This window comes from Drosophila gunungcola, unplaced genomic scaffold (assembly GCF_025200985.1).
Source record: "Drosophila gunungcola strain Sukarami unplaced genomic scaffold, Dgunungcola_SK_2 000088F, whole genome shotgun sequence".
Lineage (NCBI taxonomy): Eukaryota > Metazoa > Arthropoda > Insecta > Diptera > Drosophilidae > Drosophila > Drosophila gunungcola.
Window position 1 is genome coordinate 193,891 of NW_026453250.1, and position 17,853 is coordinate 211,743.

The 17,853-nt window shown below is 40.1% G+C and overlaps 1 protein-coding gene across 6 annotated transcripts in view; it reads left to right on the forward strand.

Annotated features, from left to right (window-relative positions):
- The first annotated feature begins 1,674 nt into the window (after window positions 1-1,674).
- The window catches only part of LOC128264993 (homeotic protein proboscipedia), a 37,738-nt gene continuing 21,559 nt past the window's right edge, over window positions 1,675-17,853 (forward strand). For 2 of the 6 annotated variants that reach the window (XM_053000743.1, XM_053000744.1), the window contains exons 1-3: window positions 1,675-2,752; window positions 9,852-9,902; window positions 17,113-17,333. In XM_053000743.1, coding sequence (XP_052856703.1) covers window positions 2,170-2,752; window positions 9,852-9,902; window positions 17,113-17,333 — 855 coding nt within the window. In that variant the 5' untranslated portion in view covers window positions 1,675-2,169. Of the gene's footprint in view, window positions 2,753-4,457; window positions 4,807-4,839; window positions 5,657-9,580; window positions 9,639-9,851; window positions 9,903-17,112; window positions 17,334-17,853 lie in introns of those variants that run through there. The other 4 variants (XM_053000745.1, XM_053000748.1, XM_053000746.1 and 1 more) reach the window with 4 other exon arrangements.

Here is a 17,853-nt window from a genome sequence, read left to right on the forward strand (position 1 = left end):
GCCACAGCGTTCCGTTTTTGATCCGCATCGATTTTTCGCCGTGTGAGCGTAGGCATTTCCATTGTCTAATTGCCGCGTGGGTTCTCAAAGGGGGAGCCCACTGTGGGGGCGTGAGAAAAGCCCCGAAAGACCCGTTGCACGCTTATTGGCGATCTTTTGAAGCCACCGATCTGGACTTTCCAATTTTTCTTCTCCTTTCTTGGGTATAACAACTCCTGTCTTGGCCCCTTATTATACTACAGACAGTATTAAAGTATAAGTACTAATGAAGTACTAAATAATTCAGCTCCTATACTTTTTAGTTCCATTTCTAATTTAAGGCACATAAGTTTTATTTTGGTAGTTTCGTGGGACTAATTTAATACTCATCTAAATGAGACGTTCCTCATATCCAATGGTCATTGAAAATTCATGTAAAAATATTTTATACTACAATTTTTTTTGGGTGCAGTTCCTCGAATTTTAGAAATTTGTCAGATAATTTTGGGATTAATAAAAATTAAATTATAATTTTAAACTATACTTTTAAGTCAAAGAATTATTTTTATGAAAATTATTTTATAAATCTCAGCTTTCGTAACGATATTTTACTTAGTCAAAATGTCTGCAATGTAATGAATTTCTAACAGTGATCGGGATAATCTTATTTAATTGATTGCAAAATATTTTATAAGTAAATCGGCCTGCTACTTACTTAATAGTCTTGCACAAGCTCTATTTGCCCCCGGAATCATGCCAACTATTTGGTAAAGCCAACTGAAGGGCTTGACTGCCCGAGTACCGAATTTCAGCACAATTGCCCCATGGGAGGCCGAGTTCCCTGGGAACAATAACCCACATACTGGCCCGAAAATCTCTCGCAATCCTGCAGAACTGCGCAGCAAGGACTCTCCCACACACACACACACAAGCACACTCACACACAAACACGCAAGGCCTCGTGTAAATGCTAATTTACGCATTTTAATAGTACAAGTTTTTGGCGAAAATTTTAATTAGACTGCTTTTTTTTGTTGCTCGGCATGGTTGGGCAGGCGACAATTCAGCCCGACAAGTGAGTAGTTTTTACCACTGCCAACCGAAATGTTCCTCGTTTTTTGGTCCATAAATTGGCGTCCTTCATTGAACGCGGAGAGGAGTTCGAGATCCGAGTTGGAGTTCGGGTCTTGGGATATCTTTTTGTCAACGATTTTGGCTACCCCTTCTGCGGTCGCCCTCTCTCTCTCTTGCTCTCTGGCTGTCTCTCACTCACACAAAATGGGTGCCGCACACTCTGGCAATGTGGCACTAATACCACGACATGGGGCTTACCAATACACTCAATGGCAGTCCAAAACTGGAAGTATAAGGGAAAACTGGAAGGTTTCGTGTGAGTAAGAAGAGCACGGCTAGCGCCTGGTTGGAAGGCTAGTGCTGCTCTCCTCGCTCCCACGCAGAATGGATGTTGCACATGCGCCATGTTGCCGAGGGGAAGTCCCGCATGTTGCCGCTTCGTTCGCACTCGCTGGGGAGCGAGGAGTGCGGCTAGCGTGCGACAGAGACCGCCCCTGAGTATTTACCGTTGTCGGGCAGCGCTGTCAACGTCGTCGTCGCTGCCAGCGTCGCTGCTGCTGCGGCTGCTGTTGCTGTTGCTGCTGTTGCCGCTGCAGATGTTGCTGCTGCGTTTGCCATGATTTGAGGTCCTCGGAAGAGCAAAGCTCCGCTGGCCGTTTACCGTTTGCTAGCTGAATGCCTCCTGCTTGGCCAAATCCAAAGCGGAATGCAAAGCCAAGTCGAAAGCCAACCACCAGCACCAGCAGCAACATCACGGCAGCAACACCACGGCAGCAAGAGCACGACAGCAACGACAGCAACTTCGACGACAAAACTCCTGGTGCACATTAACGCAGGCAACAGTTTAACGTGGAAATTATTGCGAATTTGTTGTGTGTTTTTCTGCGACGCGTGCCAGTCGCAATATCGCAGATTGCATATCGCGTGCACGGCAGCAACATTGCAAAGTTTGATTTTTTTGTTTGAGCAGTAGCATGTTTTCTTGTTGACAACAGGCAATTCTAGGCATTAGATTCAAAAGATATCGCGTGCATGCCAATTTTTTTTGGTTACCACCATGGTCTTTTGTTGACAGCAGCCAGATCTAGTCGTAGATTTAAATATTAGCTATTTAAAATGCCGCAGCGTTCGCCTTTTGCCATACAAGAGCTGCTGGGCTTGGCGGTGGCAGCGGCCACTGAAACGCCAACCGATTTGACGACAACAACGACAACTGTTGCCGGTGCAACGTTGGCGAAAGAGCGCCGAACGCCAACACCGCCAAAGACAACAACAAATTCCACGATGGCAGCAGGCAATCTAGCAACAACAGCAGCAACAGCAACACCAATACTTAGTACAGCAGCAACATCGTTCGGCAGTGGGGCAGCAGCAACAGCGACTGAGGGCAATTTAACATCCAGTTTGGAGCCACAGCAGCACCACCAGCAACAGCAGCAGCAGCAGCAGCACCACCATTACCGGGAGCACCACCAAATGACCATGGCGGCTGCATCGCGAATGGCCTACTTCAATGCCCATGCGGCGGTGGCCGCGGCCTTTATGCCCCACCAACTGGCCGCGGCGGTGCACCATCATCATCAGCATCAGCATCACCACCCGCACCACCCGCACGGTGCCGCTGGGGGGCCACCGCCGCCGCCGCCAATGCAGCATCACCATCCGCACCATCCGCACCACCCACTGCTGCATGCGCAGGGTAAGCCACTGTCCCCACCAACGAACCAACGAACCACTGAACCCAACCGACACACCGAAAGATATGATATTTCTAGCTAAAATTTACTTTTGTTAAAACTTATTTATCTGTGTAAATTATATCAAACCTATCTAGATTTATTTTCCTTAATTTTTTATTTCACACCATATTCATTACTTTTCTATTTCTGTGTGTCCAGGCTACAAATAAATGTACGAATTCTAGGCATCTAGCTTAATTGCTGCAGCTTCTTAAAAACAATTTGAAACACACAATATCCACTTTAAGATTTGTATTCATAAATATTCTTAACAATGTATAATTTAAAATACAAAGAAAAAAGTCGTATTTATTGCTAAGTTTATTTATTTGGCTTATTGGGTTTTTTTTTTTATAAGTTAAGTATAATAAATTATATTATTATTATTTGACTATATGTATAATTTTTAGCCTCAATCTATAAAGTATAAAATATTTTAAATATTATTAATAATTTCAAGTAAACAAAGAGAAAAGTATAATTGTAGTTCAAAAAACCATTAGCTCGTTGTCAAATATTAAAAGATTTCAAAATTCCCCTATTGATATTTTAAAACGTACCTTTTTTTATTATATGTATATTTTTTGAAACCTGAATCAACAAAGAATGGTTTTTCGCCGTGCACATTTACAATGACAATCAAAGTTTAAACGCAATTAGCAATCGCAACTGGTTTTGTCACCTGCCAGACAAGCCAACACAATCGCACGAACTTATGTATGTATGTATGTATGTGCAGTCAATTCGCACACACACGCTTACAGTGGGGCAAATCGGGGTCTGGAGTGCCGCTTAGTTGGCATTAAAAAGGAATTAATCAACGAGCCATCGTCCAGGCAAATCAGCTTTGGCCCCACTACACCACCCCAACTACCCCACCAAGCCAACCCACTCGAAAGCACCACCCCGCGCCATCCACCCACCACTCAAGTTGAGCTGCTAATTGCAGAGTGTGTGTGTGCAAAGTGGTGCACTTTGGTCTCACACACCGTTTTTGGCTTAATTCTAAGCAAATGCTTATCGCCAAAGGCCAAAACAGCTCTGAAATTGATTAAACATTTTAATTTTTAGGAAATAATCCCCCAAAAAACTCTACATATTTATTTTGCTCATCTAAAGTGTTCTTAGTTTAGTAAAACATTTATTTATCGAACTAAAACTGAGTAGCTACTAAAGAAAATTGGTTTAAACTAGTTTCAATATATTTTTAGTGACCTGGTGTCACTGTAATGCGCTTTTGTTTGGCGATCAGCTTAAGGCACACACACACACTGCGAGAAAAATACACAAACACACTGCCAACTGTCTCTCGAATTAAAGCTTATTTGCAAGTGGCAATATCATCCAAAGTCGAAGCGATGAGAGCGAATGGAGATAAACAGAAAGGCATGAAATAATAGGGAGTGCTACACTTGAAAAAAAACTACATTGTACACATCCAAAACCCCCTTCAGCATTAATTTGTATGGTAAATTTTCAGATTACATTAGTTACTTGCTTCATAACGCAAAATTGTTTCCAACATATGTACTTCTTGCTAATATTATACGATTTTAATATATTTTATTGAAATTGATTTCTAGGCTATTTTTTCGAGTGAAACAAGAGAGGCTCTCCGATAATCTTGCAGATTCAAGTGGCAGCTGTTATTATTATTTTAATTAGCGTTAAAATATCATCGTCATCTCCGATCCTCGACTTCCATTGCTCCGCACTGATTCACTGTGCCAATTTCACTCAGCACTCAACTTTTATTCATCGAATTTGATTTTTCGATGCGGAATTTGCTTACCCCGCCACTTCCGGACCCTTTTCTCGGTTTTATTTTGTTTAGCAAGTCTCTTAGCACAGTTTATTTTCCGCTGCTACTCCATCCACTTGGCGTTTCTGCTTTATTTTAATTATAATTCTTGTTTTCGTTTATCGCATATTTCCATAGTTTCGTCGTAATTTGTGTCTAAGAAATGTGAGAAATAACGGCGTGGCTGGTACTAAATTGTGATGGGGCGTATTGGTTTCTTGATTGCTTTCTTTTGATTGTCATAAGCTCCCTAAATTTATCAGAATTGTATTATTAAAGAAAACTGCAGTTCTTTTATTCCGAGTGTTTTAAATATAAGCGAGTGAGAAGTGTTAAATATTATTTTAGAATTTATTTAAAGAGCTATGCAACTAATCAAATAACATTAGGGTATGTCACCGTCGAGCTTTCGATTTTCCCTTGCGATTCTTAGTGCTTAGTTCTGTTATGGTACTGGTACTGTTGCTTTCTGCTTTTCATTCGCGTCATCGTATTTAATTTTGCATATTGTCGACTCGTTCTGCTCTTGATGTCGTACTCGTACACATATTTCGGATTTCTCTTGTTGATTTTATACCCATTTGCGTGGCCAGTTCGTCAATTTAAAAATCGCATCAAGTTCGGTCGGATTTCGTGCGGATTTCCTGTCCAGAGCTGACTATTTGGCGCCTTCCATTAAGTGCCTTTGATCTTTTACGAGAAAGGAAAACCAAATCGGAAAATTGGTTGCCCAACAACAAAGCAGGGAAAAGCTGGGGGGAAGAACAAGCGAAAACGATTTTTCTTCGTTTTTCTCCCTCCCCACACATATTTAATTGACAATTTTCACTTTGGCTCCTCGCGTCGCTTTGTTGTGACAGTCGTTTTGATGTGTTTGCACACCGACAAACAAACACCCGCAAACACACACCCCGCACACCCCCGATTGCACTGGTATTTGTGCACTTGTCGTGGGGACTTGTTATTGCAAATATTTCGGCAAATTACTTGAGGCTCGAAATTAACCATTTAGGATTTTCTACATTTTTCGCGTCGGGACGCCAATGTTCTATACTGAAAATAAGTAAGTAAATAAATTGGATAAGTACTTTGGTTTGGGGCTGTTTAAAAAGTAAAATAAAAAAAAAGGTAAATAGGTTTTTGTATTTTAAATTCTTAACATAGAAGTTTTAAATTACCTGTTTCGATTGCTCTAGTTATACATACATATATAAATATATTATATTAAGTTTACACAATTCGTTAATAATTTATTTGGCCGTAACAATAGCATTTATTGCAAAACTTGAATCAATAAAATTATTGTAATCAAGAGTAATGCAATTGATATTGTAAACTTTGAAATTAGGACCAAGACCAAGCATAATAGGCAGGATGTGTTTGTTTTCTGGCATCGACGGGAAGTGTTGCAACCAATGACTCCAGAACTGCTAATTGCTGCCTATCAGTCGCCCCAAAACTCTAACCATCTCTCCATCGATATATCCAAATATCCCGCCCTTTGATATTTGAGCCACTTTGCTAATAGCCTGCCCCAGTATATACATATATACATACAAGCATACATTTAAGTGTTCTTCTGTCTCCTTGGCTGATAAAAATATTCTTAATTGTAGTTTTCGGTCTTCGGACAATGTGTGCGGTCGTCTTTTGACTTTGCTTTGATTTTGCGTTGACGCAAATTAGAAAAATAAACGGGTGAAAAATGTGGAAGAAATGCAGGAAATTTCGTTTCGAACTGGGGAAAAAGTGTCGACAAACGCCCTTCGGTTTTTTGAGTGAGCGGACGACCGGTCGAGTGTGCCCCACCCCGCCCACATTTTCGGCCCCCTCCCCCCGCTGCATAGCCCCTGGCTGCCCACCCCTTCTTAACCCCTTAGTACCCCTCATCCAACATTTTTGTATTGTCTGAGGTGTGAAAATGTTCGGCGTCAGCGATTCACGAGTGCAGTTATTGTTTCAGTTGTTGTTGCTGCACTTTACCGCCCACCTCTCATATATTTTTTTTCATTTTATTTTTTTATTGTTTTTTTTTGGCACTTTGTCACACTTTTTCGCTTTGATTTTTTGCGAATTTAAAAGTCAATTAAAGCAACTTGACGAACGAAGTGCCGAGTGCCACTCAAGGGTTAATTTGTCCGTGCCAGTGTGTGTTTGTGTGTGTGTGTGTGTGTGTGTGTGTGTGTGTGAGGGGGTGAGAGTTTGTATGGGTGTGGGTGCCAGTTGATTCACATCACTTCGCGTGAAGCAGAATTAGCCGCAATAATTTCAAATTTTCCCAAACGGAACGCAACGCAATGCATTCACGATAATCACATATTACAAAAATAATAAAAACGAAAACTTTGGTGGCATATATACATATTCACATACAGTATAGCTTGCATAGCTCAATCTTTTATAAAATAAATTAACATAGATGGGGTGCATTTCAATCTATTTTCGTGGAAAAAAACATTCAATTTCTAAAAATACAAAATATACATTGCTTATATTTCTTCAAATCTATTTTGGTGGCTTCACTGTAAGCTAGTTGCTTGGCGTATTCGCGCATTCGTATTCATGTATTCATAAGCTGGATTTTGTGCCCCGTCACATGGCAATCAGAGCCGGGCAATTCGTGCCCCAAAAGCTTAACTCACATTGACTGCACACCCAGCGATTTCCAGGGGCGCCGTTTTGTGGGGGGGCTTGTGGAACCTAAGCCCCCCTTCTTTGCCGGAGAACGCCCCTGCACTGCGCTAATTTTATAACGCAAATAAACACGATTTGGCACTTGAGTTTGCTTCTTCAGCGGCTCGAAAGTGGGATTTCGGTACGGATTTGGAATTGAATTTGGAATTTGGTTGCTTTCACTGTCCAACAGCAGCAGCAACATCGGCAACAGCAGCAATAGCAACACCAAGAGCAACGACAACGACAACGACAACGACAACATCAACACCAACAATCAACAACTACGACTGCTAATTATTCATGGCATGGCCATCTATCTGGCTATTTGGAGTGGCTACTCAGCACTTTTTCGGCTGGAAATTGTTTCAATTGTGGACACGATGTGATTCACCTGGTCGAACGACTGAATTTACGCTGGATGCCAGCTAAATGATGATTGTAGTTGGCTTATTTGGTCCAAGTAATTGGGTTAATAGCCCTTTCCAATATCTTTACTATTTTAGTTAAAACCTTGTCTGACTGACTTACTATTTCAAAATAGCAAGTGTTTAAAAGTTTGTGGCTAATAAATTTAGATCAGAAACAGCACTTCTAAACTCATAACTTTTTCCACAGAAGTCGGCTTTTGAATAGACATACCTTTTGAATCATAAAATATTATGGCTTAGAGTTCTAAAATTCTGCGTTTAAATGTTGGTTTGTATTTCGGAGAGATTTTCAAGAAATTTTAATAAGGTGTGTCTTTCTTAAAACTACGGCTTGGCAGTAAAATCCTCTAAAACCAGCTTTTCAATTGTAGCTTTATTAATTTATGGTTGAAATTTCACAATTGGTTCTTGGCCTGAGAAAATTTCTTATTCAACCCGTATTTCTTTTAAGAGGTCGATTTCGAGTGCAAGTGTATGAGTTTTAAATGAATTCACTTGATTTTCACTCACGACGCCAGAGTCGCCTCGTCTGGCATAAAAGCTCAAAGTTGGACACCGAAACGGCTACTTTGCATGACCTCCGGCGGTTGGCAGCGGATTGCGCCGGATGCTCACGACCCACACGCTCCACGATCGCCTTGTGCGGTCCGCCTTTGACCCCCTGACCCCCTGACCCCCGCCATTCCCCGATATCCCCGGTATTTTTCCCGTATTTTTCCTATATATACCCCAAGTTCGCCGTTGCCAGTTCCCTTCCGCTAAGCGACCCATATCAGCTATTGTCGAGCGTTAATCAGTTTATAAATACTTCGTCACTTGCAGTTTTTCCTTCATTTTTTTTTGTTGTTGTTTCAACCATTCTTTAGAGCAGCTTCGCGCACTATATTGCAATATCAAATTTCATCAGCAAACGGAATTCCTGGTAGAGAGCTAATAAATGCGGTTTGATTGTCGTCATAATCATCATCATCATCATCATCAACATCATCATCATCGTTATTATTGTTGGCATATGTCGAGGTCCCATTGTGTTCTCGAAATGCGTCACCGAGAAACAATTGAGGGAAATGCCAGTTTGCGTCCCAGTTTCAGTTCCATTTGCAGTTCCAAGTTCCCCATCGCAATCCCGATTCTCGATTCCGAATCCCCTTTAGAGCCCCGAAACAAAGCCAAATCCGAGAGGCAAACTAAAGCGTACTCGAACGAGATGAACGCCTTGAAACAATGAAACATCGACCAAAAATTAGCGCGGTTGTCTGTCAAATTTGATTTTGCTTTGATATGTCACTCGCTGAGCCAGGGAACAAGCGGCACTGGGGCACTGAAGGGTTAACGGGGCGAGGTAGGGGTTAAGACTGCAAGGAGAGCTTGTCTCGATTTCGACAACGAGGTCGCCGATTTGCATTTCTGAGTGTCGGCAAATACAGAGAGAAAAGTGGAAGTAATCCACTCATCAAAAGTATTATTTAATTAGTCGCACATGAATATTAATTGTAAATACTTTAGTTTATTCGAAAAGGTAACAAAATTAAATTTAATTAAATAAAAACCTAATATAAAATGGATATCCATTTAAACTAAAAAAATATTAAAATGTTATTAATAATTTTGTGTATCAAAATCATCAGATCATCAATCATTGACAAATTGTCTTTGGAACTTTTATCAACAAAATATATTTAATCTCGTAATATATGATTCTTGTTTTTCGTTTTATTTAATTTAATTTTTGGCTGGGTATTATTGCAAACATGAGTATCTGCCATGTGTATGCAACCATTCGCCTTCTCAATTCGTTGGGTTGAGGGCTATAAATTCGGAGTCCCCCTTGTCTGGCTAATAAATGCAAAAAGTACAGTGTATAGTCGCTTTGAAGGCCCAGCAATGTGAGTTACTAAATATGTGCATTATTGCCGATCGATTAAAGAAACATGTTTAAATGTAAGTAGTTTTGCAATTTAGGTTTATTTCTTAATTATAATTGAGTTAATTCAAAATTATTAATATAATTTATTTTTAGTTTAACAACTAAGGACTGGTTTATAACACTAAATTTAATACGTGGGGGAATGGGCGCTGAAAGCTAAGATTAAGATAATATCCCATTTCCTTATAAGTTATCCTATTTCATTTATTATTCTCTCCCTTTTTCAGGATTCCCGCAGCTGAAAAGCTTTGCCGCAGGAACTGGAAGTTGTTTGCCCGGTAAGTACTCACTCACTCAACTGCAACTCGAAGGTGTAGTCAAATTAAAAGGAAGCCTAAAGGTAGACCATAAATCCTGGACACCTCAGACTGCAATCCCTTTTGCAATCCTTTAAAACAAAAGCCTAAAAAGCTGAATATTCTTCGACCAACAGAGGGCGCCACCTCCGCGCCCTGGCCTAATTAATGGGCATTCCAGCGCTTCATTTCGAGTCCTGGATTCCCGCCTCCTGCAGATCCTGCGGCGGGGGCGTGGCCAAGGGCAAAGAAAAAAGCAAAGGCCGAAGGGTGAAGGGTAAAGGGTGAAGCGTAAATTTCACATGTCGCGCACACATAAATTCTCCAAATTGCTAATAAAATAAACAATTTAGCTAACGAAAAAACAAAAAGGAATACATATACATACGTATGCACAGTGTACTATACACACACATGCGAGAGACAAAAGTCAAATAATGAAATTTCCATTTTCATTTTGTTGCATTCGTAACGGGCAATAAATATTTTCAACATACGCTTTTATACGCAATTTGCACGCGCATTCATCTCTCCTCACGTCCTCACATGTCCTGTTTGCCCCCTCTTTCACACCCCATCGTGCCGTCTCTTTCTGCCTTAACCCTTTCGACAGAGAAACACACACAAATACAGGGGCAATCCCAAAACAAAGGCGAAAGAAATGCGGAGCGCACACATAAACTTGTCTAATAAGAACGGATCTGGAAACTGGTTCGAAGGATGCCAGATGGGGCAAGGGGAGGGGAGGAGGGGAAAAGGGGAGAAGGGGTTCAGGACGGTGTAGGGAACAGTTTAGAGAAGGGGTTATGAGTGTGCCAATAAAATGAAAAATAAAACTCCAAACATTAGCACAAACTAATTGGTTAGTTACAGCTTAAACTACCTAAAATAACGAAATAATTAAACTTTTCAAACGAACTATAAGCTTCATACATTTATTAGAAATCGAAATTACAAAATTATAGAGGTTAAATTTAATTAAATGCCTGTTTCTCTCCAATGATTATATCAAATGCCTGATCAAAAATATATTCGATTTGTATATGTTAACAGGTTACTAATGTAAATAAATACATAAATCAAAGTTTATTTGCATTCTTAACTCCAGGTAATGGTTAGCTATAATATTTCTATAACGCAACGTTTTGAGTTAATTAATTTAAAAAAACACGCAAAATTATTTACTTATAATCGTAATCATATACCATTTACATACATCAATATATAATTTTAGTTGTTGGATAGTTTTGGCTGCAAGCTTTTAATGTTTTTTTTGAGCAGGTGAAGCTTAAACATGTGGTCTATTTGATTGTCTTATCTAGGCACTCCTTATAAGCTCTTGACTTTTTTTCCGAGAACTTGGGCCTACTTAATTGCCCTTTTGTCGCAGTTGTTGCTGCTGTTGATGTAGCTGCTGATGATGCTGGTGATGCTGCTGCCCTTCATATTGCTCCCGACAATGTTGCTGCCGTGTAGTGGGCTCTTCTAAACTCTAATCTCTGACTGGGCCAGGCAACACGAACTTGTCCACTTGGCCGCGCATTCTTTCCATTCTGTTTTTATGGGCGAAGTGCCCTGCTTAAGTCTTCCACTCGACGCCTGCATTCTTCCAGAGGAAAAGTCGACGGGAAAGGCGGGGAAAATCCGGTGAAAAGGGGGCAGCCACTTTTGAGCCATTTGCTGCAAGCAGATTGCAAGACAAGATTACACAAAAGCCAAGGAAAAGGCGAAGAAGCCGAGAGAGACTGACAAGTAGGGCAATTTGCCTTGAAAAATGGTAGGAAAGTCGGGGCAGTGGCAGTGGAAAGTGGAAAGTGGGGAGTGGGGCTGTGTTGCACCATCGTGTTGCACTTGTCATGGCTAAGATTTTAATTGGCATTTTTTCCCCCTTCGTGGCATTGTGTTACCCCCACAATCCTTTTTTCACGAGCGTGTCTAAGTTTTATTTGCTGGCCATGTCGAAAGAAAAGCCCTCCCCCCCAGAAATTGTTCGGCTTAATTGAAACACGCAAGACAAACAAAATAAAAGAAGATGTGTAAAAAAAAAAAAACCTCACACATGTGTGAAGCGAAACCAATCGCAATTCACGTCGCACCAGTTGACTGAATACGTGAATATGTCAGGGTGATAAAACGCGAAAGATGGGTTTACACACATCGGTAGGGGTGGCAAGGGGTTAAGCAACAACTTTAGAACAAAATAAATTGGTCACAGAATCAATGAAGATATCAGCTTAGGAACATCATAAATAATATAAGAGGTAGGTTGTTAAATTCGAGTAAAAAAATTAACCTGACCACTTTTATAGAAGTTAAAAAAAATGTAACTGAAAGGAGTCTATAAAATCTAAAAATTATCTTATAAAAAATTGTATTTTTTGGTATATTTGTTTAACTATTTTTGATGCAGATTTAAGGATGCGTCCCTCAATCGACTTTGTCTGGAATTTATGCGGAAAATTCGCTTTGACATTGTCCGGCATTCGTCCCCGTCTAATTGCTGCTGTCTGCCTCCTACGTCTCTCTCTACAATTCTCTTTCTCCGACCCTCCTGCCGTCCCTTTCTACTAACCTCTTGCTATCTCTTTCGGACGGATTGCCGGATCCCTTGCTTTCTGTTCCTGTTCCTCGTAATTTGCGCACTCAATGGAAAATTGTTAATTAGATTCCTTGCTTGTCGTGTGACTGCTTCTTCTTCTTCTCCGCCCCATTGTTTCGTCACCAGCGGGAAAATCAACCCACTAGCGCACCGCCACGCCCACCGTCCCCAAGCACTTTTGGGTGGCAGCGTTTTAGCCAGTTTTGTGTCAAAGTTAGTAAACATGATTGCCCGCTTTTTCCACAGTGTTGTCGAATGCGGCTTCACAAATGGCTAGGATTTTGTTTGCAAGCAGCTTATAATAATGCTACAATAATAATACAAATAATTGAGTGATGATCAGTTCTGACTAAGATGTAAGGTGTAATATTTAGCATAATTGAAATACATTTTGTTAATTAATTACAACCAATACACCAAAAACAAATTTGTTTTGTTTTGATTTAATAAACTTCCCAAAACAGTGAAAATAAATACTTTGGTAATGAATAGAATTACGTTTAATTGCAAAATAGCCAATTGCTCAGCACAGACTCTTAACCCTTTGTCGCCCCGCCCCCGTTAACCCTTTGGGCCCACTTTCAGACACCTTTTCTTTCCGCTTCACCGACCCAAGTGAACTCAACGAACTTTAAGTGCAAAGCGTTTTTCCCCAGCAGCAGCAACAGCAACAACTACAAAAACAACAGCAATAAGGAAAAATAGAAAAAACAACAACAGGAGTGGCACAATTTTTTCACGAAAACTTTGCTCTTTCACTTTTTCGCCAGCACGTGGGAAAGTGTATGTGTGTTTTTTTTTTTGTTGCTTTTGGGTGAAATCTTGCATCGTTAACGAAATGCAGGAAATAATACGGATGGGATGATAGCGAAAGAAATATAGATAGATTTAGAAACAAAGACAGGGATATATTTGGAGAAAGAGACAGCAAAGACATATTGTAGGTATAATTTGACACATAATTGCTTTATAATACACAACTGCAATTTTTTTGGCAGTTTAATATTCATAAAATTTTTGACTAAATGTGGCTAAAGCTATAACAATTTAAAAGAATGTACCAATACTATAAGTACTTAACAAAGCAGATTTTAAATTTATAACATCATGAAATGATAAAATGAATTTACTTTAATATTTATTGGAAAATAATAAATTTGGTTGTTGCATACTTAATTTATTGGATCTACTAATAAATTATTGACTTGAACTACATATGTATAAGCATATACCTACCTAATCGTTTCCCTAACAAATATTTAGCCCCATCATCAAGTAACTTTTCGTCTAGCAATTGGAATTAACCTTTTGGCATCAAAAACCGAGTTATCAAAGCTGTTAATTGGAGCATTTACTGCTCCACTCGCCATAGCCCCTTTTCTGATTTTTTGCGTTTGTGGGTTCTGTTTGATTCCTCAAGCAAATAATTCAATTTCATTTCTAATTAGTACGAAAAAAGCGTACGAAAAATGAGGGAAAATCCGAATAGCAGTTCAGAGGACACCCACACAACCATACATCCACAACCAAAAACCCACATACTAACACACCCACACCAACACCCACACACATGCACAAAAACGCAGCCACTTTCGTGCTAATGCAAATTGCGAATTGCGAATGCCCCTTCAACGAAGCCTCTGCCGCTGCCTCTGCCGACGTCGACTGCGCGGCTGCGTCGCTGTCGCGTTGCCAACAACTCAGCCACTTTATTAGCGTATTTTGCCATGCAACTGTTTATGCGACACACACACACACCAGCACACGCACTTGCACAGCAACACATAGACGAGGAATTAGTCATTTTGTTGGTTACTTGATGCATGGCGAGAAAATGGGGGAAACATGGGTTGGGAAAGTGGGGCGAGGGGCGAAAATTGGGCGGAAAAGGCAGTAACAGCGGGGGTAGAGGAAAATCCACACAGCAAACATTTTTGGGAAAGTCTCAAGATTAGAGGTTTGAAATCACTTGTGAAGGTGCTGATAAGTATGCAACAACCCATAATTTTATTTCAAAGTTTAGTTAAATCCATAGTAATTTTTAATACCCTCTTGCAATTGTGTAAAATTGCTATTGTATTGGAGTCTTTGATATTTTTGATGTTTTAACCAAAATAACCAAATTTTTCTCCCTGTTACTTTGGCTGGGTAGCAAAAATGGTGCAGCTTACAAAATGAACAAGTCAGAGGAACACCGTGGAATGAAACGGAAAGGGAAGTGAGGACGGCGATGGTGATGGTGTTGGTGAGAATGTGAAAATTCAGAACCCCCCACCCACACACACTTTCACACTTTAGAAGCGACAACATTTTTTATGCGCTTTTGAGCAAATTAGATTTCCTAATTAAATTTTCTAGTGAAATGCGCATAAATTTCATAAAATTCACTTGCCGGGCAAAGGAAAGAGAAGGGGCGACTTTCTTTGTGCGAAAAGCTAGTGAGAGCGACAGAGAGGCGACTAGCGGGAGCGAGAGAGATGGAAGAATGTTGTCGGCTTTCATTTGGCTGGCGACATTTTTTGCTCTGGCATTTTCCCCAGCTGACGTCACCGACATCCTTTCGTCCTTCATCCTTCGTCGTCGTCTGCTTAAAGTAATTAACTAAGAAAATTTTAATTGCTAATATGTTGTGATGCATGTGTGTGCGTGTGTTAGTGTGCATGTTGGAATGCTGGCGGAGTTTCCATTGAGTGTGTGTATGAGCTCATTAAAAGCGAGAAAGAATGTCAACGTTGCCTACTTTTTTGCGTTCCCGAATTGACTAATTTCCGACTTTTGTTTCGGCTTATCATAATTGTTAATTTTGATTTGGAGACTTTCAAGTAGATAAATTTAAACTGTTTATTAGATAAAAAAATTAGCACAAATGGCAATTATGCTGATCAATTTGGAGAACATTTTTTGTGTCAAAACGGCAGACTAAAAATATCTATTCAATTTTCTTGATAAAAGAAATGTATTTGCATCCAACGTTTTTATTATTATTATTGAAGCAGCTCAAAACCAATTACCTGTTGTGCTAAATAATGGAAAATAAATTGAGCAAAGATAGATTGCCAAAAAATCACTTTTCAAAAGTAAATGCAGATGAGAGCAGGTGCCGTGGCCTAATTGAATAATGACCGTGAAATGTACACCCCATAATTGAGAGAGCCCTCGAAATAATTTCTTTCTTCGAGAAATACCGAATAACCAGAACAATTAAATTTCCTTGTACATACATTGAATTCCTCTAGTGAATTGCATTTTTGCCTGGTAATTCAAGATGCAATTTTCGGCCTTCATTACACGATTTTTCACTGGCAGCTCCGGAGATATTTTTCACGCAGATTTAGTGGGAATGGTTAATGGGGATGAGGCTTCACTCGATCAACTCGTCAGCCGCAACGGCCCGTTTCTACTTCATTTTTCATATCGAATTTCAATGCAAAATGTTTGTTTTCTGCCTCGTTCTGACTGCACGAATGTGCCTCTACCAGTGTGTATTTTGTTTTTCATACTTTTCCATACTTTCCCAACTGCGAAGTGGTCCAGACCACTCGATCACCGAACTATGCATTTATGTTTTCCGGGTGCTTCAGGCCACAAGTTCGATTTGGCCAAAACACGGCTGCTTGGTAGCCCTCGAAGTCCTCGGTTTCTCAATCCGCCAAGTGGCTTCGATACTAAAACTTCGACTCATCTCCAATACCCAGACTCATCAGCATGCTCAACTCATCTCTAGGCCGCTCAACTTTGTGTGCACACCGAGAAAAAATATTTCAAAAAGGTTATAATATAATTAAAGTAACACATTTTTTTTTTTTGTTATATGATGTAGTTGGTTATAACTATATATAACTTACTACTCTGCAACTGAATGTTTTTATTTAAAATCCAAAAAATTGTTTGAAATGTGTTTCTCGGTGCAAAAACTCGACTGCCACTCATCGACAACTAAAATCGCGCCTGTCAACGCCTGTCAGCTCCTTCCTTCGATCCCAATCCCCATCCTCGTTCAGTGCCATCCTCCTTCGACGCTTTCACTTTTCCCCGCTTTTCCGCGGCCCTCTCAAGTGGGGATTTCCTTGGAACAAGAGATGATGTATGTGACAACCACAAAAAAACAAAAAACTACAAGGAGTTAACGACAGACAAGTGGGAAACTAGATACAATTATTAAATATTAAAATAACAAACCACTAAAACCACTTCAAGTCGCGCTTCAGCGCCATGTGTTTTCCGGCACCGGGTCGTGGGATTCTCGTCAAATAATTTGACATGAATATGTATAGTATAAAGGCGGCGAGGCATTCTAAATCCAGACATGGGTACGCACTACGTAGATTAAAATGAGTTGTCACGGTATAAATGATTACTTTAAGAACTAAAAATAAAATAAAATGCTGTTAATTTATGACGATCTTTTACAAAACAATACTGGTGACTTATATAAATAAAATTGATATTCATGTTATATGATCATTTGTAAAAATACACATACTGAGAGAAGAGTCATACTTTTAAGTAACATTATATACTAGTTTAATATTAATTAAGATAGTATAAATCACTTTTAACAATAATTTGTATTATTAACCCGCATCTTTTCAGGTTCCCTGGCGCCCAAGGACTTCGGCATGGACGGTCTAAATGGCTTTGGAGTGGGTCCGAATGGCAAAAAGAAGAAAAAGAAGCGACGGCACAGCCGCACCATATTCACAAGCTACCAACTGGAGAAACTGGAGGAGGCCTTCAAGGAAGCCCATTATCCCGACGTTTACGCTCGGGAGATGCTGTCGCTAAAGACGGAGCTGCCCGAGGATCGCATACAGGTGAGTCAGCATCAGCATCAGCCCTTCAGGTAATCCGATATTTGGGCATTGTCTTCCATTCCATACATACTCACATATTCCGCGTTCCTTAGTCTTCATTATTCCCCTAATGAATTAACAAACTAATTACATCCGCCGAAAGTAGGTGTTTGCTGTTGGCAAAACAAAAACTCGGCCAAGAAATTTTTGCATTTCCTTTGTCTTTGTCTTTGTCTTTGGTTTCTCATCTGCTTGTTTGGATGTCTCCGTTCTGATTTTTCACACCTCTTCAATTTGTGTGTGCAGCGTCATCTTGTTAAACCGCTTTCAACCCGCAATCAGCAGCAGAATCTCAAGTGCAACTCCTTCGAGTTGTGCGCTTTTTCTATACAGGGTTTAGTTGGTCTGTTTCAATGCATTTATGACACCGTCACCAAATGGGGATATCGAAAAGACTCTTAATTAGCAATAAAAATTGGACAGCCGTTCAGTATTCGAAGTCCCTTTTAAATACATTTAGTATTTGATTTGTTATATTATT